Source organism: Papilio machaon, chromosome 15 (assembly GCF_912999745.1).
Source record: "Papilio machaon chromosome 15, ilPapMach1.1, whole genome shotgun sequence".
Classification (NCBI taxonomy): Eukaryota; Metazoa; Arthropoda; class Insecta; order Lepidoptera; family Papilionidae; genus Papilio; species Papilio machaon.
The window spans coordinates 4,868,230-4,894,535 of NC_060000.1; the positions used below are offsets into that span (position 1 = coordinate 4,868,230).

Consider the following 26,306-nt stretch of genomic DNA (forward strand, 5'->3'; position numbering starts at 1 on the left):
TACAGAGTTCTTGGTCTCAGAAACAAACGATAACTAATAAAATCCAAATATTGTTTATTTCACGTCTGTGTGCATGCGGCCTTATTTCGTAATAAAACCATAATAAGTAATATCACTTAAAGTAAAAACTTAATAATATATTTCTAACAGAAAACATTTTAGGAATCAGTGAAATCGATTTCCGATTCAATGTCGAATGAATTGTTTCTCGAATGATCGCTATTCGAGTTGCTTGTACATGTCTTCTATTTGAGGCTTGAAGTAGTTTCTGATCTCCGGTCGCTTCGCTTTCATAGTGGGCGTGAGGAGTCCGTTCTGAACGGAGAACGGATCCGGATGCAAATAAATGTCTTTGACCTGTGTACGGAAAATATTATTTTTCAAATCAATTATACAATACGTGAACAATAAGATGAACCTCGTGGGATGCAACGTTTATTTCATCACGCGTTTTTGTTGTTTTTTGTATGTAACAAAAAACGCTACTGTGTCCTCAATTATTTAAAAAAAATGACTAAAAATTTGTCACCAATATTTTAATTAACAGTCAATATTTTAATTGATAATTACTTCATAATCTTACTTATATATATCAATACATAAGAGGATTATTTAGTATTGCATATTGCATAAAATATATAACTTGCACGCCGCATCGAATTCATTCAATGTCGTTTGTAGTTATCGATTCGTTCTTATCGTATTTGAGCTATTTTTACACTGTCCTTGTCGTTTGGACTTGACATTGACTACTCTGTTACAAATAAACTAAAAATAAAAAATTCCACTAAGTTATCACATTTGTTGACGTTATCAAACTTTAAATATAACTTAAGACGAATAAGTAACGACGAATATTTCAAAGTTTTTGATTACAAAGGCAAAAGATAGTCTGTCGTATCTTCATACATTATACGTGGATATAAAGAGATATATAACTCCGTAGTGACCACTAAATAATTGACTACAATTTACTTTGAAACAAGGCGAAAAACGAACCCATAATCAGGCGCGGTTTTATTACTGCACGTTGTTCCACGCATACCGAGGACTATGACTCTGTTACTATCAAGAGGCTTATGAGCCTTATGAGCTATATGAAAATTTGGCAATTGTGGATATTAATATGCTTTTTGCATTGCAACTATTTTTTTTGAAATAATAGTTACCTGTTCAAATGTCTTAAGTCCCGCGTTCCTACCCCACTGCAGCATATCGTCCAGTATCATCTGTTTAACGCGCTCGTTCTCGCACAGAGCGGAGAAAGTTCCCTGAATACCATTCTCCAAAGCCCAGCACTTCACCACGTCGACGTCTGGTACAACCACTGCTACGATGCACGACTGAAAATTAAAGACAAAAAATTAAGTCGTAGTTCAAAAATAGGTTGACATAACATTTAACCAGTATATCATCATAATATTCGAAACTTAGATTTCTAGCGACTTGGTTCAGTATTGTGTGAAAAAATCTCAAATTCTAAATAACATTAATATCTTCACATTTAAATATACAATTGTTTAAATAAAGTAAAATAATTTGTACCCAAAAACACATTAGTCGTGACAGATTGATATACTCATGAGAAATTAGTGACATTTCGTTACTAGCGTAAGTATATTTTTAAATTGTTTGCTCAGAAACTACATTTAAAGAGCAATTAAAGGGATTTAGAAAGTAAAACATTGTTCGGGACACGAGTGTGCCAATTGGAAGCGTGACTTGGAAAGGCACCAAAAAAATAAGCGTTAACAAATTGCATGTGATTGTTGAAAGTGGTGTACTATGTTCTTTATAGAATGATGCGCGTGACGATCCCAGAACAGATATAATGACTAATTTATGCCAATAAGACAAATAAGCGAAAATATAGTAATGTGATGTTTGAGTCTGGACGCAAACGATGAAAAAAAAACAAGGCGATGAAAGAAAATTTGATCAAGAAAGCAGCTAGAAAGGCATGAAAAATATGACTTGTTATGCTGACCCTGCTGTAAAAGCAGGAAAGCAGAAAATACAGACAAGTTGAGAAACTCCTTCTTTTGAAGTCGGTTTACAAAATAATGTCCAATAGTCTTACCTTCAATGATTCACCGTGCACGAAAACTTGTTCGACGTACTGACTTCTTATGTAAATGTTCTCAATCTTCTCCGGTACAATGTACTCGCCTTGTGATAGCTTGAAGATGTGTTTTCTTCTATCGATAATCTTCAGAGTGCCATTCTGCAATAAAATAAACAGTAATCATTCGAAAAAATGTAGGAATGATAATATAATTTTCGAATGTGACTGCCTAAGATAGAGTAAATAATTCATACAATTAATTTTTTTTTGAAAACTGTAGTGGAATTGAGCGAGTTAGTACTATATTTAAGATGATAATGATGGTGATTACTCACAGGCAGCCACTTGCCGATGTCACCGGTATGGTGCCAGCCGTCGCGATCGATCACCTGCCTTGTTTTTTCAGGTTCCTTGAAGTAACCCTTGAAGACGTTGGCTCCCTGCACGCACACCTCGCCTTGTCCTTGCGCCGCGTAGTACTCCATCTCAGGCACGTCTACTAGCTATTATAGCAAATAGTTTTTTGTTATCACCATCAGCAATAGTGAAAATATTCCTTTATGATTTAAACCATAACCCAGCACAAGCCTAGATTTTAGTTGGAATGAAAAAAAAATCTACCAGAATATCGTAGTACCGAATATTTACTTGATTTAAACGTGAGACAAAGTATATTGTAAAGTTATGATTAAGGACAAGGACTGACCTTGACTTTGCAACAAGCGACGGGAGGGCCGACGTGCTCGGGCACGTGGTCGCCCTGCACGGTCAGCGTAACGGGCGCCGTGCACTCCGTCTGCCCGTACCCTTCCACGATCTGGAAAGAAACAAAATAAATTCTACGTATGTCTATAGAAACATTAGTTGAACTTATCACGCGAGACTACTCACAATATGTCTTGTAGAAATCATAGCGATCTGTAATGTACCGTTAACAGTCGTGAACGTGGAGATAGTACGAAGTAAATTGTACCAGTACCGTACAGAATCTGTAATATCTGCGAATTCTTTGGGTTGTAAGCGTGAATTTTATATTTACGTGATCAATCATATCTCGGCAACAACTTATACCAAAGAAGAATAGTAAACTGACGTTTTGGAAAATTATATTTTGCCATCGGGTTTTTCAGATGCTAAGATAAAATATAGTTATGACAGTGTTGAATGTTTATATTAAAATCTTATGATCATGGACGGTATCTAGTCAAAATAATTATTTGTATATGAAGTCGGTCCAAAACAAACAAGATATTTGGAAGAATAACACAAATACTGTGAACTAAATATGACTACCTTGAAGCTTCATCATCACAAGTAATAATAATATCTTCCATTTATTTCAAACATTCTTGGAATATGATTGATGTTGTTGAATATTCCAATAGATTATTTTAATGTAAGTAGAAAATAGCTCACATCGCTTATTGTAATGTATGAAATGATATCTCGGATTAAATTCAAGGTATTGAGTTCAATAAAAATCTAAATTTGTTTCAAGTGGATGAGTTGTTTTACATTAAAACAAATAGTAACATAAGCAGCCAGAGACTAGGTAGTGATATCCATTTCATTTGATAATTTTCATACACGCTCATTGCTAGCATGTACTCGTAACACCAACGTCTCTTAAACTTACGCATGTGTTTGGAAAATGGCACCTCTAGTACTGCCATAAATATTCATACAAATTTAACCTTAAATTTAAACTTACCAGACAGCCAAGAGCGCATCGTGCGAATGTAAGAACATTGCCAGCGAGTGGTGCAGAGCCCACAACCATAATGCGAAGTCTTCCGCCCATGCCTTCGCGCACCTTTCTGAACACCAGCTTGTCCCAAATGGAATCTGAGCGGATGATGCCCCTGCACAAACATTATAAAACAGATATATTTTTGTTTAGTACTGTAGTTTAAATATGTAAAAGTCAAACATACCAGATTTAATATTAATTTAGAGATATTTGTGAACGCTAACAAAAGATAGACAACGCGATAAAATAACTAAAAATAAAAATAATTAAATAAATACAGTTTTAGTAAAATAATCTATAAATAATTTGACAAATTGTTTGCCGTATGGAAAGTGTCATCTTCACAGAACTTGATATTTCCTACCGCAAGAATAAAATGACATTGAAATTGGTAAAAGAAAAATGGCGTGCTAATAAAAAATACTGGATTGTAACCTGAATATCCAGTCACGCTGAACGTACAGACATTGCGTGACACTTGATTGGCAGTTTCATATGTATTCCGTCATTTAAAGGAACTAGTCTAATTGAGTCATTTTCAACAAAGATTTCTTTATGTCTTATAATCACATTCCAGCAAGTAAAGAAAATGAAGGTTGGAAATTTATGCAGTCAAGATTGCAATGAGACAAAATAACAAGAATCCAAATTTCTTTGACAAACTCTTCTGATCCTTATTTTATCAATGTTCAATATTAAGCATGTTTGTGGTAATTTTAAATGGTTGTTTTTTTACGACTTAGGTGACATAAGTAAAATGCGTTACATTAAATTAGTCGACAGCAAATTCTAAGCTGCTAATTGCTATAATTTCGCCCACTTTCGTACTTACCTTTTAAGTTCTGATTCCTTAGCGGATAGCGCCATATTAAACAGAAGCTTCTTGATCTTTGAATTTGAAATCTCATTTTGCGCTTTATCATAAAGTCTGTTGAGTAATCTGGGTACAGCAGGCATCATAGTTGGCTTCAGAGCGCCTAAGTCGTCGCCGAGTCTTCGAATGTCTCCACTATAGAAACCAACCGCACCGCCAACCATATATAGAGCATTCTGAAAATATTAGAAGTAATTTATGTCATTCTACCACTATTTAAAAGATGTATTGCAGTAATTATCAACCCCTATTTTTATGTCATTGTAATCCGCGTGAAACTGAGGTCAAGTCCTAATTTATATTGTGCTAAACTGAGGTCAACAATTTGCATTTTAATAATGAAACTGGGTGCATTGCGATTTCTATCTCAACGCTTACAATTAAATTGAACAATAGTAGCAAGTACCTCTTGTTAATGGAAGTGAAAAATGCATTTTAATTTCAACACAATGATGATCATGAGATAGCAGTAAAAAAAATCAAAAAGGCTATACAACCAGCCTAACGGCTAAGAATGCGGGCCTCCGATGGTCGTGAAATGAATTCTGCCATTCAAGTTGTCCTTGCACAAGCTACGGGCTTATTTAAAATAAGTAAATTTTGAATAAAATGCGTGCTATGATTTTTGTTATAAAAATATTAATCACCTCACAACATCGCTCCAGCATATGCGCGAGGGGCAGGAAGGAGATCATGACGTCATGTTTAGATGGCCGGTGCTCTCCAAGTTGCATGATCACGCTGCACATGGACGCCACCAGGTTCTCGTGTGTCAGCATCACGCCTTTCGGCATACCAGTTGTGCCCGACGTATAACAGATCGTGCAAAGACTATCCGGTTTCGGTGGCTACAATGTTAAATATTGTCACTTCATATACGACCTTTTAAAAAACTATTTTTAATGGTTACATATCAAATTTAAATTTAATTGAGGTGAAGTTAGTTTGAAAATAAAAAGTATTGAAATGTATTTACTAAATTTATAACTTTCTGAAGGTTTGTCCATTGTTCGTTTGTTTGTTTTATTTTATTATGCTTTGATGAGTACTTACGACAAATGGATGATCTTTTTGTGCTCCTTGAATTTCCACATCACTGAACTTGACGATATCAACACCACGACTCCTGGCCCTTTGATGCGTCGATGGTGACACTTCTTTGATTGTGACAAGCTTCCTCAGACATCTCGGTGATTGGTCCAGAAGAAGATTTGCTTTTTTATCATCTTCACATACTACTATTGACATTTCAGCTGCACAAGAGAAAACATTGTCAAGTAGTTAGTTGATAAGATTTAAAAGTAATGAATCTGATCTTAAAAAGAAATCTTTTTAAAATGATTTAATTTTCGTTATTTACTATTGACTGAATCGTTTCAATAAATTAGTGATTACTTAACAATTTCGGTTTTTTTAACGCCTTCATTGTAACAATCTTAAATAATTGTGCACGAACAAGTTTTATACAGTCAGATTTGCTTTGTGATTTCATTAAGGCGCACGATACATCATAAAATTTTTATCGTGATTTAAATAGGAAGACTTGAATGCTAAAAAATTCTTTCGGTACAACCTCAGAATATAATTTTTTCCGCTGACGTTTTCCTGTCTGAATATACCTCAATCTAATAATTAGGTATGTACGCAATTTCTATATATTACACAAGTGGCACCGCCAATCATCACAAATTGCGTAAATTTGTAGATACCGGACAGTTTTAAGACACTTAAAAATAATCTACGCAGCCTATGATCTTGTCTCCAGCCTTGAGTTCTCATAAACAAGGTCGCTCATTATTTAATTTTAAAAGTACACATAAATAATATAAAGTAAATATATTATCCAAAGGTAATTAAAATCCAATTACTTTGATTTATGATGAAGGCACACGCGTTGGCTCCTAAAGTATCGTACAACGGCACTATAACCATTGAATAGCAGTAGGCAGCTTGTTCCGTCATTATCCATTCCGGACAATTCTGTGCGTAAATACCTGAAAAAAATTTATAATTGTAGTTTCTTCAAGGTCCAATTGTAAAAGTACATACAGGACAAAAACATATTTAATTTTAAAAATCACAAAACACTAACCCACAAAGGTACTTTGACCCGGGCTAAGACCTTGACATATAAGGCCAGATCCGAAGTTTTTCGCTCTCAGCAGGGTCTCATTGTAAGTTTGCCATACATACGGCTTATTTGGTCCCTCACGCCAACCGAGACAGTTGCCATTATCTGCAATGAAATTAATTAAAAGTCATTGGCCACACAAATAACATTTATTTTTTTTTAATAACCACATGACCGTGAAGTTTTCAAGAAAAATATTTTTACATTCATTTATCACATCAGTCAATCTAGTAAACGATTACGTGCGTTTGCAACCGCAATAAGAATTGTGGAATATTCCACGCATCAAAAGCAACTTTTTAGCTCCGATTTCCTACTTTTTAAAGGACGGAACAAGTTTGAAGTGCCTGTGTAGCAAACAAAAAAATCACCGGCCAAACAACTTCACTAGCACAAATTACGTTTAACTGTATCCTGTGAACCTGTTGGTAAATGATGGTAACAATACGATGTAATGCACGGCTATTATCGTACTTATCCTTAACAAGTAATCTTAACGAACGGAATTACAGAGGAATAAAGACGGGTCCTAGAATTGTGCCTTGAGGCATTCCCACTCTAGAAATCTTGGAAAATTCATGCAATTTTTTTTAAACTAAAAATGTTTTAAATAGTATAATTGTTTACCAAGAAATAACTTTTCAACTTACTGACATAAACAATATTAATACAGCTGTTAAATGAAATCTACTATTATACTAAGCTGGTAGGGTTAACAAATGTACTGAACAAATAAAAAATAAAAAATCTTGAAAGCATCATAAAAATATCACCTTATTCACAGTGCGGGGTACTTGTTAATTATGATGTCGTGGTTAGTGTTGATAATAGAAACAATGGAAACTTACTAGATTCTTTGACACCTCGTCGAAATGTTTCGAAAAGTGTGCGTGTGTCATCGTGAAGGTAGCGGAGGAATCTGCCATTTTTTGCATCTTTGTAGAATTTTGAGACCCGCACCATTTCAGGACCCTGGAAAGAAAATTACAATATATATTTGTTGAATAGATGTGTCCCATTTACGCATCAAACGATGAACTAACTAGATACTTGAATAATTAAATTAATTATATAGTAATCGTATATTGGCATGTAAATAATCCGTCCGGGTTCAATGTGCTGAATCCTTGCAACACACGAGGAACTAATCAATTGTAATCTTTTTAACGTTGCCTACGATGAAGCGATTACACAAACGACAAAACCATATGATGTAAAGACGTGTAGCTACAATTAAATCATATAAGTTAACAAATATTTATACCGTTATATTACACCGTACCCTTTCAATCCATTTCTCGTAGTTTTTATTTGATTTAATTAAGCAATAATCAAATGTTTGACTCATTGAGATTCATTAAAGACCTGATGGGAATTTATGATCGCGAAAAATAAAATTAAGGGTTTACAAACTGAAGAAGAGTATTCAACGAAACCAGTCAAATTTTGGGAATCTTTGTTTTATACAAACTCGCATCCAAATACTGTTGAATTGTTAAAATGTTTTGCAAATAATGTCCGTTAATCTAATGACATATCTGACCCACTAACTCGGATTTCATATTATTATTAAACGCACCGTACTCTTACACATTACGGTATAATGTTTTTATGAAGCTAAATGGAACGAAGAACGGGTCAATGTCACTTGTAGCTTTGACTTGAAAAACAAATTAAACCGAAGCGAAATGATCTCATTTGGGGGTAAATGTTGGGTACGCTGTATGTCAAAGGGTCATTCAACTTTATTACGTTTTGTGAGAGATGAGCCTTTTAAATTGTTGCCGCAAACCAACCGCATACGTCCATTGTTATACATACATGTCCAGTTTTCTCAGTAATATTATTGCTGAGAACTGTTGTTGATTTCATAAAAACAAACGCTTGAAAGGCCACAATTTCATGAACTTTAAACATCAAACAATAACAACTACTTAAAATAACATCAGCTTGATAATCAACTTTTTAATTTTTAATGACTGTTCTGTAATTTTTTTTCAATTGAAGGAATACCGTTACCTTGATTAGTAATAAAACGAAAGTATACCGGTAAACAATAATAACCCTTTACTTGTAGTAAATGTAAGATAGAAAGATCTAATATGTTTGTAATAAATTATTTTTTATGTTCCATTCTGGTATTCTAACGATGTTTACTTTTCGTACAAAGCAGGTAGTAAATTTTCCTTTTAACGTTGTAATTAACAGTTTCATTAGCTTCAAAGATGTCGTGAGTGGCCAAGTTTCCCACATAAAAGTGATATGTAATAGCGAACGCTGAATTTAGTTTAATAAAATTAGTAAATTCGACCTACACTAAAAACATGTTAAACATTTAATCACGGACATTACGCAGCTTCTATAAATTGCAACCTAAAATCATATAAATGGTATTTATACAGAAATTAACAATATCCTTTTTTATTGGTTGGAACAGTGGTAGATCCCGCAACAACAATATTTGTTGGGTGCACGAATTGGCCGGGTCGACCGGTGAAATACCAAGACCACACAGAAGACAGGCGTGAAGTGGAAGCAATTCCGCGTTTCGTCTGATGAGTGTGGAACCGGAGGCCTAATTTTAGTACTCTTTCCCTTCCCACCCTTTTCTTATTAGGAAAGGATGGGAAGGGGAAGTGGATTTGGAGGAAGAGGGGACGCATATTATTCTGTGCGTCCCCTTCTCCGTTGATTAAAGGTAGGCAACGCTTCAGTATTTGCGGATGTCTATGGGCAATGGTCACGTTGCTATTTTGGTGAATCCAGGTGGCCGTTTGCTCGTTTGCCACCTTATGATATAAAAAAAAATCATCCAAAGGTTTCTGTAAAAATGACATCATTATTGGAATTTGTTCAAAATTTATTTAAAATCATACTCTAACTAAAGTCGTAGGCATCGAATGCTGTGGGAGACATCTGGCGATCTGTTTTAAGAATTAATGTCGCAAGGTTGGGTGGGATTTAGTTTCCCCAAAAACTTCCGATGTCCGATGTCTGCGTATTTATAACTCAATGCAAGGACATGCACGTTCTATTTTAAGGCGGTCAAAAAAGATTTTTCTCGATTCGTTCTTAAATTGACCAATGATTTTTTTGATAAATTATTCTTAGCCATAAGCTATTTCTTTTTTTACATACTTCAACTCCTTACAGATTTTACGTTTTTCAATTCATACCACTTAAATCATAAAATATTTAATGGTTTAATAATACGAGCACCAGCGATGTTATTTTCGAGGCGTTAAAATGATTTTTTCAATTTATCTTTCAGATCTCAGAAAACCTGTTGGGTCGTCAATCTTAAGAAGGTCAATTCGATACGAGACGACTTTCTTACCGTCTAAAAATAAAATATCTCTGGAATACGTGACATTGTAGGGACGTTTGGCTTATTTTCTGTTTCCGGATATTGCGTTCTTGAAAGTTTACGCTCACGCAAATAATAACATGTCGTATAAAGAGAACGACGGAATAACATGTTTACTTCAAATTGTTTCAGTTAAATGTTTTCGCTTGTCAAGTCTATATAGACTGCATCTTATAAAGGTTAAACCTACTTCGTATGTATGTTTTTATTTGGTTTTAACTACATGATTCAATTTGTAAAAGGTTACTGAAAATGTATTACATAAATTTCTTTTCCCATATAATCTTGAGACTGCCGTATGCATAATTTACTTTCGATTTCAATCAAGACAACTATTTACCTACTACATTGTACGTATTATTTCATTTCATTTAGTGCATATCCCGTAATAAAAAAAATTGACATTGTAACAAACAGCACGACATCCATTGTTTACAATAATTGCTATGCTCTTAGTTTAATTGTTTCTAATTTGTTACACAATTGCATGTGAACATCGAATGACACATTTGATTAGCTGTCACGTCATAAATTTGGCAAGAGACCAAGGTGTAAATATGTTTACTCAATCCCATATTAGGGCATTGAACTTATCAATTATTATCTTCAATCTATTATTAGTATGAAGCTTATAGTTCCTATGATTTAATAGAACGTTAACGTCGGTATACTATTAGTAATCTAATTATTACCCGAAATGTTCACATACGATAACATTTCTAATTATTTGAAAAAAAAAACAAACAATGTCTAATTCAACATTTAAATCTATTGTTAACGTCAACAAATCTTTGGTTCCTGCATTGGTTGATAGCATAAAATTTTGATTTTTAGTACGTTTAATATTCCTTGAATTATTTTTAGATTTAATGTATGTATTGAAATGTAAGATGAATATTGCTCATATCTTTTACACAATAAAACATGTGGTTATACTCTAATATACCTTTCATCAACTTCAATAACAGAATAAATTGATACGCGAGTTGTTTTTTTTTAATTTCTGACTATAGAATGGGTGCGAAATTCTCATCTTGTTTTTATGCGTAGTTTTCATTGATTTTCCTCCACTCATTCGATAAAAATTTCCCATAAAATATGCAGCAAATTATTCTGGAATGTCAACAAATAGTGTGATGTATTAAGAAATATAAAACGCCATTAATCAATTTTTATAGAATATATTTTTACATTTTTTTTAATTTAGCTTACAACGAAACAAACTTTCGATTTTTTATTGCAATTGGTAATCATGGACTGCGAACATTAATTTGTTTAGATATTAGTCGTAGTTTCTACATTGATGTATGATTGATCGATGAAGTAATCGTTACATTTGCTTAAACATTTCGCAATTGTGAATCACTGTACATCTTACTACACTTTCATTTTTAAAGACCTTAAATTTTATAATAAATGGACAGGTCTATAAAATATATTAGGCGTCTTTATTGGTAATAATTTCACGAAAATTTTGAAACTATTTTTAAGCAAGTTCTTTTGTATTTCGGTACTTACGAGAGAAAGGAAAAAACTGAAGATAAAAGAATATCCTAATAAACTATATAACTGTATCTTTAAAAAGACTAACTGATTCAAATCTGTGAAGTCAAAAGGGCGTTTCGGATACCGAAAATCTTATAGCAATTCGCACTGTCAAATGTTTCTGCATAAACTATTCTTATTTAGTCACTCATAATATGCAGAAAATATTAAATAACACAGATTACTTTTACACACAGTAAACCCCTTAGCGTTTCATTATAAATAATGAATATTCGTGTGAACGTTTTCGTAAAATCAACAAAATTTTATTAAAATTAATGCAGCGCTTCAACCGGGCATAAAGTACACTAACAAATTGCATACTAATTTTCACATATTTTGTCGACGTTACAAAGATGTGTGTCGCCAATATTCGTGCTTAGACCTCTGTGCTATAATTTAATTATTTACTGGCAATAAAAATTTATTAATTTACTACGTTTACTACGTTGAAACGGCATTGACAAAACATTACAATTTTCATATTAATTTATCCCAGAGTCCCGTGACTTGTCTGATTGCCCTGCCAAAAATTCAGAGACGAGTACAGACATTTAAGTCTCCCTTTTCTTGACTCAATTGAATTTTTATTTTTGTACGTTGCCATGCAATGTGGGCGTGAGAATGAGAATATGAAATAACTGCGAGTTGTTTTACGCATATTTCTCGTAATCGACTTGCGAAGATCACGAGATTTGAACAGAGATAATGTCGAAATTGACCAAATATCCAAGCGAAACAGAGATTTCATTTATAACAACATAATATTCAAATGCTCTTCCAGAAATAAGCGAACCAAAAATCTACTCTTAATTTAAGCTAGGGGATTATGTAGTTCAAAAATTAAAAAAATAATTTCCAATTAAGGTAATATAAATGTTATTCTTATCTAATACTAAAATTGTGCTCTAATTATATAAAAATATTTAATTGCCTTTTTTGTAATGCGTGTATGGATAACTATAGCTTGGTATATTAGTAAACTATATTAGACTTGTCTAATATTCTATTACACTAGGTTGGTATGTGAATTTAGTATTAGTAATTCAATAAATATATAATGTTTGGCGGCAATTCCTTGTCTATGGGGAAAGATGCAATTAGGTAACTTAATTAGTTTTAGGCAAGTATCTAGTGACTTTCACGTGTACGAAAGTGGAAATATTTAAGTAATGTAAATGATTTGTTCTAGAATATTAAGATGGTCTTTCACTGATACCATCGTTAAGTCCATATATATATCGGCTAGATATATAACTTTAATGTTCCCATTTTACCGCCGGAGTAATTTACAATCTCTCTGTTGTATAGGGGCAGAGTATATTCATAAAATTTACAACGCACTAAAGTTATCCGCGAACACTTTCTGCAAAACAAACAATATTAGTTCACTAACACGCAAGTAGACTTAATTTGAAGTTTATTGAATGCAGGTTGTAAGCAAATCATAATTTCAGAATTTTAATCGACCATATAACGTCAAAATATTAGTATTTTGAGATGGCGTGTCATATATCAAAGCTGTAACGTATAATATTAAGGTAGTGGTTACGCTTGTTTACTGTACAATTTAATATTGTAATTATAAAACAAAATTGAAACATAACCTCCTTGTTTCTAAATTAACTGACATGCTATTCATTATTCATTGTTAATTTCATGAAATGAAAGAAAGAAGCTTTTCGAATGATTCGTTATCTAATAACAGATAATTTTCCATTTTATCGGTTTTTTTGCAATATGACAAAAACTATCATACTCCCCCATTGTATATGTGATTTATAATTATAATATTTGTATTTTTTTTTGTTCCTTTAGCTTCTGCTACATCCACACATCGCATACGTCGTTCTTTCTAGTATTTATAAAATAATTTCGCAGTTCTATATTTTAAATAGTCATTTTATAGAATTCCTAATACATTTTAGAGTGATTGGAAAAAACAAATTTTATACGCACTCTACCTCACGTATCATAAAACAACTAATATAGTTCAAACCACTCAAACACGTAGTCATGGTCACATACAGCTTGTCGTAAAATTGCTCGACATTTCACGATCCTCTACAATTCCATTCAAATAATGTTACAATAAATTATGTGTGATTTGGCAAATAAAAGAACTATCTAGAAGATGTTATTTTTGCGTCGATTCAGTCGTAGACACGTAACCGACATTTCCGACCTTTCAATGATCCGATTCTAAATGTAACGGTGCCTTGCCAAAATACGCAATACGTGTGCGTGTAACCGCAAACTGCGTTTAAACCGCACCCTCTAAAAATATAAAACAATAACACAAAAGCAATTTCTACGATATCTTAAGATTTTTACAACTACTAATTCCTTATTTTCATAAATGTAATTTCTATTTTAATTAATTTGTATTTATTAAAAGTAAATCTTACTTTAATTGCATCAGATTGTTCACTAAGATTAATAGGTGGCCGAATAGGCGCAACTCCAATGCAACAGTCACAGCAAGCCATTTCCACAATCTTAATCACTTCACTATAAAAGCACAAAAAATCCCAACAATCCTAAAAAGCGCAATTGCGCAACCACATCACTTCCATACCGTTCAACAAAAGAAATAAGCTTTTTAACTTGTTCCTAACGTTCATAAATTAAGTACACCGGGAGCGATTCAGAGGCTTGTCACTTTCGCTATAAACTTTTTGGGCACTGACATGAGAAGCAAGCAGGGCTGCTCTTCGTACAATGAGTTAAAAATATCGCTCGAAGATGCGCTCTGCCAACTCTCGGCGGCATGTACTGGGACAATCCGAACTTTGATACCTGGATATAGGAGTTCCCCTAACTCGACATTTGAAACAGAAATAATCTGCATTAGTCTATACATATGAATATAAAGTGGAAAGGCATTTATTGCAATACATGCCTGAGATTTAGCTCGATCGTTGAACTTAGGTAAAGGTCATTAATATTAAATTTAAATAAATAATAAAACGAAATTCAATGTAAGTTGTATGGGTTACAAGGATTTTAACAAGTTATAAATCTCTGATCTTATTTCAATTGTAGTAAAATGTTTGTGTATTCATTTTTATCTATGTATAAATTTCGCTATTCGTGTTAAATTAATGTGTATTATGTAAACGCTGCTTAGTTTGTAAAATAAAATCAATCCAACAATATTAGAATCGTATAATTAATTCTGTTATCGTTCAATAACCTTTTGCGTGAAATATTTTGGTGTTGATAAAAAAAATTAGATTACGGGATTTTTCGTCTGTATTAAAACTATGTTTCGTTTCGTGTCGTATATGATTCAATTTATTGGCTTATCATACAGTTTGGTGACAAACGAAAAAAGTATGTATATTTAATATTTATTTTATCTCATCATCATAAAGTTGTGGCCGTTTTTTATCATTCTCCAAACTGATTAACAAATGTATAGATACGTAAATTTTTTTAATCGATGTATTCTAGGTTTACCTAGCTTTTTAAAGCTAGAAAATTTTAATCACCGTTTTAAACTGTTGAACCTAACAAACATTCCTAATACTTCTGTATTTATATAATAAAATAATATTCAAGAATTTGCGTAAAAGATGTGTAGATACTGTCGATTATGTTAAAATGTGAACAATAAACACATCAAATAACAACTACCAAGCCTGCAAACTGCTCAGGGATTTCTGTTATCAATGTAAAAAGCTTTTCAATTAAAACGATTTAGGTTTTTTAAGTGTATCATCATCGCAGGCAAAGTCGCGGGAAAAGTTAGTATAAATAATACTCACCGATTCTAACAAGCTCTGTTCGTGCAGTGTGACGAGAGGCTTCTCAGGTTTTGGTCTCGTGCTGAGATAGAAGGCGGAGGCCGCCGCGACGCCTGTGAGCGCCAGTGCGCCCGCCGAGCCTCCGACCATCCATAAGTACTGATCGATTTCACTCACTGCAACCAGAAACATGAAATAGGTCAAATCAAATTTAATGAATTACGAAGGTTACATTTGTATATAAAACGTAAACATAATGATTCCTTAAAGCTACTTATGTTTACGTTGTAAATATCAAGTACAGAATTTTTATAGTCATGATTTCTTAATAATAATTAAATAAAATTCACTACATTTTTTAATTAAACGCAGACAACTTTTGTTTTGAAAATAGATACATATATATGTTTAAATAAAAACCTACTATACTATAATACTAACCTTTAGACATATGGTATGAATTGCTAATAAAGGGACACTAAATACAACGTTGATACATCAAAGAGCCACAGATAAATATCTCTGAGATGGTCAAATTATAGGTTATTGCAATAATGTTTACTCGATAACTATTGATTAACTTAAGTATTTAAATATTAATGCCTAGGGAAATAACTTTTACTATTTCACTGACAACAAAAAGCACGATGACAAGGTGTCATTATAGCCTGTCAATCATGAAAATTCTTAAATAAGGAAATGGTCAAGCGTCCAGAATTACTTACACATAAACAATACTTAAATAAAAATGTACTTATCATTTAAAAAAAATACCGGTAAAACAACTCATGCTTAGTCGGTCGTTTCAACGGTCATTTCGGTATTTCAGCGAATTCAATAAAAAACAAAAAAAAACTACCCTCAAGTACAAACGACATAAGAGTGATTAACAAATTATCACTTCCTTGATTGAAGGAAAGAAGCAAAATATCCACAAGTCTATTTTTATGAAACAAGTATAAGATTGATTAATATCCACTGAATTACAATGTAGCAAAGACATTAAAACGTAGCTTTTAATCCGCTTAGTAACCAGAATGCGATAGTAAAATCGGTATCAACCAACTGTTCGTCTTGAGACACGAGCGGTACCTAATAAGGCATTGATATAATGACATCGCCAATTAAAAAATTACTAAAAGATATTATTCATACTGGTAATTATAGTTTTGCTTGACAACGACCTTTGTTGTAAATCGCGAACATGTTAATGAAAATTGAAGCTTTACTATGGGTATTTCAATTCCTGGGTACATTTAATAAAGTTTGAAGCAGGTTTTTTAACTGAGTATAACATTCGGCGTTATATTATTAATTTTTAATAGAATACTTCATACTTCTGATATGTTGTAGAGAAGTTTGGTATTATTAATTATAGTAGCTTGCATTATAGTGAAGATACTTCAGGAATGGACTTCAATAAATATATATATGCTTTTCGAATTGACAAACAAACGACTCCGTACATTATTAACAAACGAAGTGCATATTCACACAATATGTTATGAATTCCTAAACATATCGTTTATATTTTCCCATACAGCAAATTGTTGCTTCATTCTTTAAAAGAAAGACAAAGGCGAAATTTTTCCCACGTTATATTTTATATTTGTTACTTATGAACGATGTTAAAGATTTAATTTGAGGTTTCTTCGCAGACAATTTAAGCAGTCCTGCACGACTTTTGACTCTGACTCTTGACTTCAAAAACGCAAATAGGTCGTTTTGACTGCATCAAAATACAAAACTATATTGCGTCATACATAGTAGCGCTGATACAGAAGTTCTGTTAGAACTTTGAATTTTCTCACAAGGAAATGTCAGTAAAAGACAACTTTCGTGCGCCCGTGCGAGTGGCAGTTCCTGAACTATTAACCGACGGCGCGGTCTAGCCAGTTTAGAAAGTGGATGCTGTGGAGAGTGCGCGTCGACGGCGTTTGTGCGCCGATTTCACGGGATTCTCTCGCGCTTTCCACTGACATACTTAAACTGCATTGAACTACTTTTATTATACGGAATCGTTATACCAACAAAAGAAATATTAAAACAATACACGTTTACTAGAATATCCTTCATAAAACGAGTAACATGCTTGAAAGTGTCACACGCTTGAATATTGATTTGATTAATATGTTCCAAAGAGGTCAGTTACGAAACTATTTAATCGTAATAAGCCATCGAAACATAGAAAATAAGGGCAGGGCCACACGAATCGCAAAAGTCAATGTCGAAATCGTAACTACGATCATTAGAAGGGCTGACTTCGGTAAAATGGTTTGAAGGCGACGTTTAAGGCCGCTCTGGCCTCGTTGTGCAGGAGGTACCTACCGGGCCGATTTCAAAAGCTGGACCTTGTTGATCTAATTTCCCCTCATTGCACATTCATAGAGTGTAACAAGCCCGTAGGCTCTTAAAGGGCCAATGGCTCTTGCAATAATAAAAACAGTATCTAGTTTTATTTTACATTCATAAATAATTTAAAACGCGTAACTTCGGCTTTACTTAACAATCGAAAGTTAATATGGGAAATCTTATCAGGCACGGAAATACGACATCATTTCATTAGTTGTAAGAATCTTTCTACATTGATCTACGTTGTTTACTTTATAATTGTGAGGTTAGAATCGTAAAATCTACTCACAGCTGCTACACTGGTTCCACCAAATCGCTTTCTCTTTAACATCAGTCTTCTGTTTATCAGTCTTCTTAAGTTTCTTCTGTATTTTTCGACATTTTTCCTTAACACTTAACTCAGTCTTAGCTTCCGTCACGATCACTTTGTCCTTTTTAGCGGCGAAACCGAACTTCCCGCTGACCATTTTATCTTTGTTGCACATTGTTTCGTTTTCAACACAGCGTCGTTTGACGCTTTATTATATTTCTCGATATGTCCATGATTCGAGTCGCCTGAATCGAATAAAATGCTAAACTTATCTTACGGCTCAATAATATAAACACGCGTACGGTCGATTGTAATAAAGATACACTTGATATAGATTATTATGTTGCGGAAAATAAAATTGTAATTTTTAAAATCGAAAGGTTATATAGCTATTCTAAGGAGGCCTTGTGGCCTTGAGGTCATTAACACTGTTCATGTCCATATCTGAAGGTAATCTAGCTCCTGATTTCATTGCGCTTATCTGTCGCCTACCTATTGTGTTCAATGAACTTTAATTACAGACAAAATAATTTTAATTGGAACAGATAAAAAATTCGTCACGATTTTTTGAGTTTACATGAAACAAGCTGTACCCCGCGACTTTGTCCGCGCGGCATTAAAAAAAAGTTGTTAGCTGCCTATGTGTTCTTCAACACTGTTCTACAACCGTGCCAAATTTCATCAATATCCGTTGAGCCCCTCTGGACGTACCTTCAAACAAACATCCATCCATCTAAACAATCGCATTTATAATATTTGTAAGATAACATGAACGTATGGAAAAACTTTTGTATTTATTATAGCTAACTTTATACGAATAATTATAATCCAATAAAATTCATTCGATTATCGTGTATAATACAAAATTATTACGATCGAAAAAAATACACTGTAACAAGAAAATAAAATTCTTCGCTGTAGTCGTTTTAGCTAGTAACATAGGCCAATAACCTCTATCGTATAATTTTATTAACCAATGAATTTATCATTAAGAATAAAACAAAAGAAGCTGCAAAAAGATCGTTCGAACAAACAGAAGGTCCAAATAAATTATTTCGAACTACGGTAGAACTTACCGGTTAACCGAAAAACCTTTCAATATAATGGACGTTGTAAAATAAATTCTTTAGACCTAATAATAAAACACAGATTTGAAGTAAGAAATCCAATTTTGACGAATTAATTTTATAGTCGGAGAGCATTATATTTAGTCCGCATTTAAAACCTTACGGCCATTTAATTTAGTGCGACAATTACTGTAGTTTTGTGTTGATTGCTTTGATTATTGCCACGGAGATAATTCTCGAGTAAGGCTTTACGTCTCTGTCGTACGGAAACGTATGATTAAAGACTATAAATGTTTACTACCACTGCACTAACTCTTAAAAGCATTTGTTTTTTTTTAACATTTTTAAAGCAATGCACTTTGATTTCCACGAAACAAATATCCTATGATATTTTTCTGAAGTTTTCATCTTCTACAATAATTTTAACGTATAAAATAAATATTTAAATGTAGATATACAAAACATTTTTATAAAGACGTGATATGAGGGCATACAAACTGTATTTAATATAGGCAGAACACATACAAATGAACACACACAAACGACACTTATAAACATCGGCAGTACGTAATCCCGGCGTCGAATGCGCGAGGCTCGCTGACCTAATAATATGAAAGTACCCACGCATTAAAGTGCGGTTGAGGAACCAACTTGATTATAAACCGTTGACGAATTACGTCCGCCTTTGGAGCAATAATTCAAAACAACGACAGCCGGTAACGAAGGGAACCAAAGTGGGACGATTGTTGATCATTATTTCATTCAGTTGTGAAATTGTACCATTTTATGGGGTTCGTATCCTGTTTTAAGTTAGATACTTTTATGTAAAAGCCATGGAATTAGTTCATTTAGACAATAACCTAACTATTTAAATTATAATTATATCGTTTATGCAGTTCTTAAGAACATTAAAATGTCTTATTTCACTATCTCTTAAGATGTTTCGTCAATACGAAAATTTCAAAGCTTTATTCAATACAAATGTAGGTTAAAAAGTATTATGTTTTAACCAAGTTAATGTCAAAGTGCATTTAAAGTGCCGTTAACACCTACGTATACAATCACTCCAATGTAACTACGATCAGTTGTAACAAGGCATAGCTACGAATGAGTTGCCGGTACATTGACTTTTAATGACAGGACCTGTCAAACGTCGCATTCCTCTTTGTCACATAAGAACGAACAATAGGTTTTACAGTCTACAGATCGACAAACGAACGAACCGATGGGCACAAGTCAAGCTAATTTTTGATAGCTTACTCGCGCCCTCTATAAACGTCAAAAATGTTACAAAGTCCGCTTTGTACTGTACCTATCATGTCATTTTATTCTTTTATGTCATTTTCTATATCTGAGCATATATGTATGTAACTGCGATAGCAACGCCCCTGTCACCGGTTCATATATCTTTGTTTGACTATAAACTTTCTTGCTTGTTTAGTCATTTTGTGGGTATACATTTTTGCGTAAGTATGGATTAATAATAATCTATTTATGATGCGTACACGTATGATTGTAATCTTTACACCATCCACCTCGAAAAGCGGCTAAATTTATTTAATAAAAAATTGGCTATTTGTTTAGTCCCTTTCTTCATAGTCAAAGTACCGGTATATCGAGGCCTATATAAAACTATCAGCCGTTTCCGCTATTGGATCATTCACACTTAACGGTTGTTCCGACAGCCGGCGATCTGGTTCACGAAACAATAAAATTGTATGGCTTACGTCTTAACCTGTTTAACCGTAGATTTAGTGTCATCACCCTCTAAAACATAACTGACAAGTTGTTTAACATATAAAACATCATAATTTCAGTAGTAAATTATTGTAGCTTATTAAGTTTTAATCAAACTTATAGGTAATAGAATTATTTTCTAAAGAATTAACAAAAATCTACAATGAGAAATAACGATAATAAAAGTTTTATTTAATATAATATGTACATACGATAAGTTCATTTATTAACTTGCATCTCCGAGACCAGGAAGCCGCTTTGTTCGAGTATTGATCGAGATCTTATTCAAAATTATGTTTATTAATCAGTTTTTTTTGTTTGGTCAGAAAGTCGATTCGATTATCAGAACATAAAATTTTCTTTTTTACGCGATGTACTTAGTAGGGCCTATAATTGGCATTTTATTCTAACATAAATAAAATCATACACATTTCGACTATCATACGATAACTAATGCCATAATAAAAAATTGAAACTAAAACCTAAGTTCGTATGATAAGTGAAAAAGTATCAAAATAACCGTGTGGTCGTTGAACTTCTATTCCGATAGAGCTGTCAATTCGCTATCCGATTTTTTTTGTCGCTCCGAGGGAATCGCGGTTACGGTTAAAAAAAAACTCGCTGTTCTCGCGGACCGTTTTAATTACTTCATAGTCACGCCGCATAGTAAATATTACCGTTAATGGAAAGTGATATGACGAACGGTGTTCGTTCTTTATTCAAAAAGTTAAGCATATTTTGTGCAGCTTTGTTATGTTGAAATGAACTTTACGTGGCTGGCATTGCGTTGGTAAATTATACAATATTTTTCAATAACTATATAGTCAAAGTATAGTGGCGATGGGCTGGCCATATTGCCCGCAGAACGGACGGCCGATGTGGCCACAAAGTACTGGAATGGCGGCCAAGTACAGGTCGACGCAGCGTGGGCAGGCCTCCCGCAAGATGGACCGATGATCTGGTCAAGGTTGCGGGAGTATCCTGGATGCGGGTTGCAAAGGACCGATCATCGTGGCGATCTTTGGGGGAGACCTATGCCCAGCAGTGGGCGTAGCGAGGCTGAATGGATGGATATAGTCAAAGCTACTATGTTAAAAGGATGAATAAAATCGGTTTAAGTAATTCTCACCTAACATAAACTAATCTTTTAACTCTTTTTGTTAAGGTAGTAGTGATTATAAAATTGCATTTTATGAAAAAAGTTATCTGAACAAACTCTACATTACCAATTTCCGAAGTCTTTTTCAAAGTCAATTTTATTGGTAAAAGCAATCAAGGAAAGAAAACATTAAAAAAATCTATAATATCAACTGATTAGTAATATTAATAGTTACAATTAAATCGGAATAACGTTGTTGCAGATCTCATTGCCATGTACGGAAACAATTAATTGACAACATTTATCGCTATTCATTAACCGCTTATTGGACTATAGAACCCAACAGCAAAATGCGCCAGTCGATGTAAACATAAAATACATTTTTAATCACAGTGTAAAAAATAAATAAAACCAAGTGACAATTTATAAAGGTCACTTTGGATTTCCGCTATCACTGCTAATAATCAACGATTAATAAAGAAGTGAACTGTTTTAATAGTTTTAATTTACAGTAGATTTTTGATACCAAAATCTCTGTATAAAACATATCGTCATTATCTTTCACTTTTTAAGAAACCAAAAAATTTTACTCTAAAGACGTTAATCTCGAATAAATTGTAATTTAAATAAAGGTAATCAACTAATTAATAATGTCAAATTCAGTATTAACAGCGCCACGGGCCAGCCCAGTGCGGATTGGGTGACACATCTTTGAAATACGTCTCCGGCTTTGTTGAGTAAATTCTAGACACGATCTTAAGAGCACATACAGAGAGCATATGTATGACGTGAACGACTAATAGCGTTGAAAAATCATCATGATACACAAACAAAATGCATTTCCTAGATACTGCGCCCGCGCATACGTAATGAGGCGCCCACTGCGAAATGACTCATGTTCATTTTACAATCGCTTCGAACTACTTTAACAGTACCTAACCATTTGTTTCATTTACATACATATCTCTACTGCTATTTAGCTTTTACAGCAAAGGAAAAAAAGGGCAAGCAGCTTCTTTTTTCTACTATTTTAGAATATACTCGTTTTATGACTTAGCTAAGAAGCAATTTAAAAAGGACTCTACTGTAAGAGACGGCTTAAGTAGTTATACGATTTTGAGTGCACGTAAAACTTTTCAAGTCTTCGATTTTCTTTGAAGTGATAAATGTTCTATATTGAAAGATCAATAACCATGACGACGTACATATATAAGGCATATAAAATACACCTTTAAATGGTATTTGCTGATAATGTTACTACAATATTGGGTCAATATTATTTGAATGCAATTGCAAACATACAGTTTACTTTTAAATATCGGTTACTTTCTGTACGTAATATGGAATATCTATCTTACTAATATTATAAATGCGAATGTTTAGATGGATAGATGGATGGATGTTTGTTAGAAGGTATCTTCGGAACGGCTCAACGAATCTTGATGAAATTTGGCACAGATGTAGAACATAGTCTGGAAGAACACATAGGCTATTACGTTTTTTTTTTTAATTCCGCGCGGACGAAGTCGCGGGCGACAGCTAGTATTATATATTTTCGAATAAAATATGTACAGTCAGCTGCATAAATGTATATATAAATATATAATTTGTAAATACAAAGCTTCCAAAACTTGTATATGCCTACAGTTTTAAAAATATATATGCACATATTATAATATGTCCGTATGCTTCCAACCATGAATGCATGTTATTGACAGATAAGGGCTTATATTTTTTTAAATACAAATTTCTTTTGTTAAATTTTGTAAATGTACACATATTTATGCAGTTGACTGTACATTATAACAAAATTGATAAAATGTACAAGCTACGTTTTACAAGTCGTTTATATATAGAAATAACTGCTACGCTTAGTGTCCTTTAATTATAATAGTCAAATTCTCTTAGTACTTATAACTTTAGTACGACTAATCTACACAAAAGTACCGCTTAAGAAAAGAACTCACCATTAAATTTCGCTTAATACACAATTAATGCAAGATAATAATAAAATAGTAAAAAAAAATCTTACAATTCGCTAAGAAATTGCTCTTTCTAGAAGTTAAATAAAAATATTACACGTCTTACCATAATTAATTAATATTCCATTTTATATGCTTTTACATTTTAACTGAATAGATCTAGAAGTATAGAGCGCTTTATTGTACTTGATACTTGAGTATAATGAATTCCTTTAAGAATGCAACCGGACGCCTCGGCCTTGCGCTGGGTTGTAATTGATCTTGACGATATCAAATGCTTATTCTTGAACTACAAGTATGTTGTTATAAATGTTAAGATAACGGCAAAAACCTTGCGCAGACGGCTTAGTTTCATACTCGAGGATAATTATGACTATATCGATACAAGCTTCGTATTTTTTTATTAAAATTTTCAAAAATAATTTTTAACTTTAAATAAGTGGATAAATAAAAATTTGTGTTATATGAGTTTTATAAAAAAAAAATCAGGTATTTATTATTTTTTACACCTGAGAGATTCAGAGATTCAACTTTATGTGGTTTGCGATATTCAAAACTGTTCGGGTTTGTCTCTGAAAATCCTAGTTAGAAATAATGATTAATAAAATATATGTATTAAAAAAATCTATCGATATGATGTAAATGGAACATCACTAAAATATAATAAAATTAAAAGATAAAAGTCAGTTGTCAGTTATTATGTCAGGTACTGGATGCGAGGGTTGATCCTTTGTTATCTCACGCCTTCATGTCACGTCGACATGCGAGAGATAAGCGACTCCGCAGGACATGACGATGCAAGTAATCTTTAGACATTTAGCCCTATCATTAAATTAAAAGGTATATACAGAGAACTAAGTCGAATTAAACCAGAGAATGCCTACCGCTGCGATATGTCGACTTATTTTATAAAAATCGAAATGTCATATTTATTTAACGAGCACTTTATTAGCACGCAAAAAGAACGATAGATTAAGCATTTTTAAGCTTGTATAAAGTATTTGTAAGTTGTAGATAATATTTGTGACGTAATATCACAAGTTAGTGGGGAAAAATATCTTAAAGGAAAAATTTGCAAAACGCAATTGTTTATTACGATGTGTTTAGCTTTATAGGAGAGCAATAGATAAAGATTGATGGCTATATTACTCAGAAAAAACTGTTAGCAATCTTAGGACACTCGTATTTGACCCTCAATCATACTAATATAAATGCGAATGTTTAGATAGATGGATGGATGTTTGTTTGAAGGTATCTCCGGAACGATCCAACAGATCTTTATGAAATTTGGCACAGTTGTAGAACATAGTCTGGAAGAACACATAGTCTACTTATTAAGGTTTTTTTTAATTCCGCGCAGACGGAGTCGCGGGGGCAGCAAATAATTGAAACACTTTTCGCGGGGTACTTGTAAAACAAAAAAATACTTGAAGTAAGTCGTTTTTTGCATGTGAAGCAAATTGCAAGGCTATTTGAAAATTCCAATCTATCTCGAGGTGAATGACCGCCGAAAAAAATATTTACTAAATTAAATTGTTTTACCGTTTGAATATGATATATAATAGTATATAATAGTTGAATACGGAATATACCAGTTAAAGATATTTTTTAATTTAATTGTGCCAAAAATAGACCAAAATTATGTAGTTTTTACTATTGCTTCAGTACTATTAATTTTGCTTTGTTTATAACTTTTTTTTAATTATTTAATAACTCATAAAATACATATCCTTCTAGAATAATCGACTAATTTACTAACCGTATAACGATATGAAATATGAAGCAAATGTTTCCTAGACGACAACAATGAACCTCTCTCTTATGAAGCAGCATTATGACCCACAAACGGACTGATATCAAATTTCTACAACAGCCGAGAATCGTGATCGCCTCGAGCGAGATCACTATCGCCTTTGTACTATTATTATAATAATTGCAGTCTGTAAAGACTTGAAATAAAGAGTGAGCGATTCCCCTGAACCATTTAAATGACACGAGAAAAATAAGCGCGGTTGTTTACAACATACTGGCCGATTGTTTGTTGACTCGTACGCCGTGTTTACACTACCGATGATTTTCGTAACACGAGACGAAAATCGTCCGTACTGTATTCATTCACATCACCAAGACTCACATTTACCTACTTCACTTGGTTCGTTATCACTTTGCAATCTTTTAAAGGAGCTGATGCACGTTCGCGGTAAAAGGTGCGCGTGAGTGTACACGCGGCCGATTCGACGGCCGTCCACTGCGACAATGAGAGTCCATGTTACGATCG

General features: G+C 33.2%; 1 protein-coding gene across 4 annotated transcripts; it reads right to left on the reverse strand.

Annotated features, from left to right (window-relative positions):
• On the reverse strand, positions 1-26,306 carry LOC106712177 (long-chain-fatty-acid--CoA ligase 1). Of its 4 annotated transcripts, none has more exons than XM_014504656.2 (15): positions 26,173-26,306; positions 18,123-18,388; positions 15,503-15,657; positions 7,669-7,792; positions 6,782-6,925; positions 6,558-6,683; positions 5,743-5,942; positions 5,337-5,537; positions 4,648-4,865; positions 3,777-3,927; positions 2,772-2,882; positions 2,401-2,568; positions 2,081-2,224; positions 1,170-1,343; positions 1-357 (listed from the first exon to the last, which is right to left on the reverse strand). In XM_014504656.2, exons 2-15 carry the CDS (start codon positions 18,316-18,318, stop codon positions 220-222), a joined length of 2,250 nt encoding a protein of 749 aa, XP_014360142.1. In that variant the 5' UTR covers positions 18,319-18,388; positions 26,173-26,306; the 3' UTR covers positions 1-219. The 4 variants fall into 4 exon arrangements, with proteins under 4 accessions (XP_014360142.1, XP_014360140.1, XP_014360141.1 ...); XM_014504654.2 differs by having other exon boundaries at positions 26,169-26,306; XM_014504655.2 differs by having other exon boundaries at positions 26,163-26,306.

Coding starts and splice junctions, on each gene's coding strand:
- LOC106712177 (XM_014504656.2), bottom strand. CDS start 18,318: ATGTGCAACAAAGATAAAATGGTCAGCGGGAAGTTCGGTTTCGCCGCT. Junction 3,928..4,647: donor AAGGAATCAGAACTTAAAAG/GTAAGTACGAAA, acceptor ATGTTTGTGCAG/GGGCATCATCCGCTCAGATT. Junction 1,344..2,080: donor TGCACGGTGAATCATTGAAG/GTAAGACTATTG, acceptor TTTAATTTTCAG/TCGTGCATCGTAGCAGTGGT.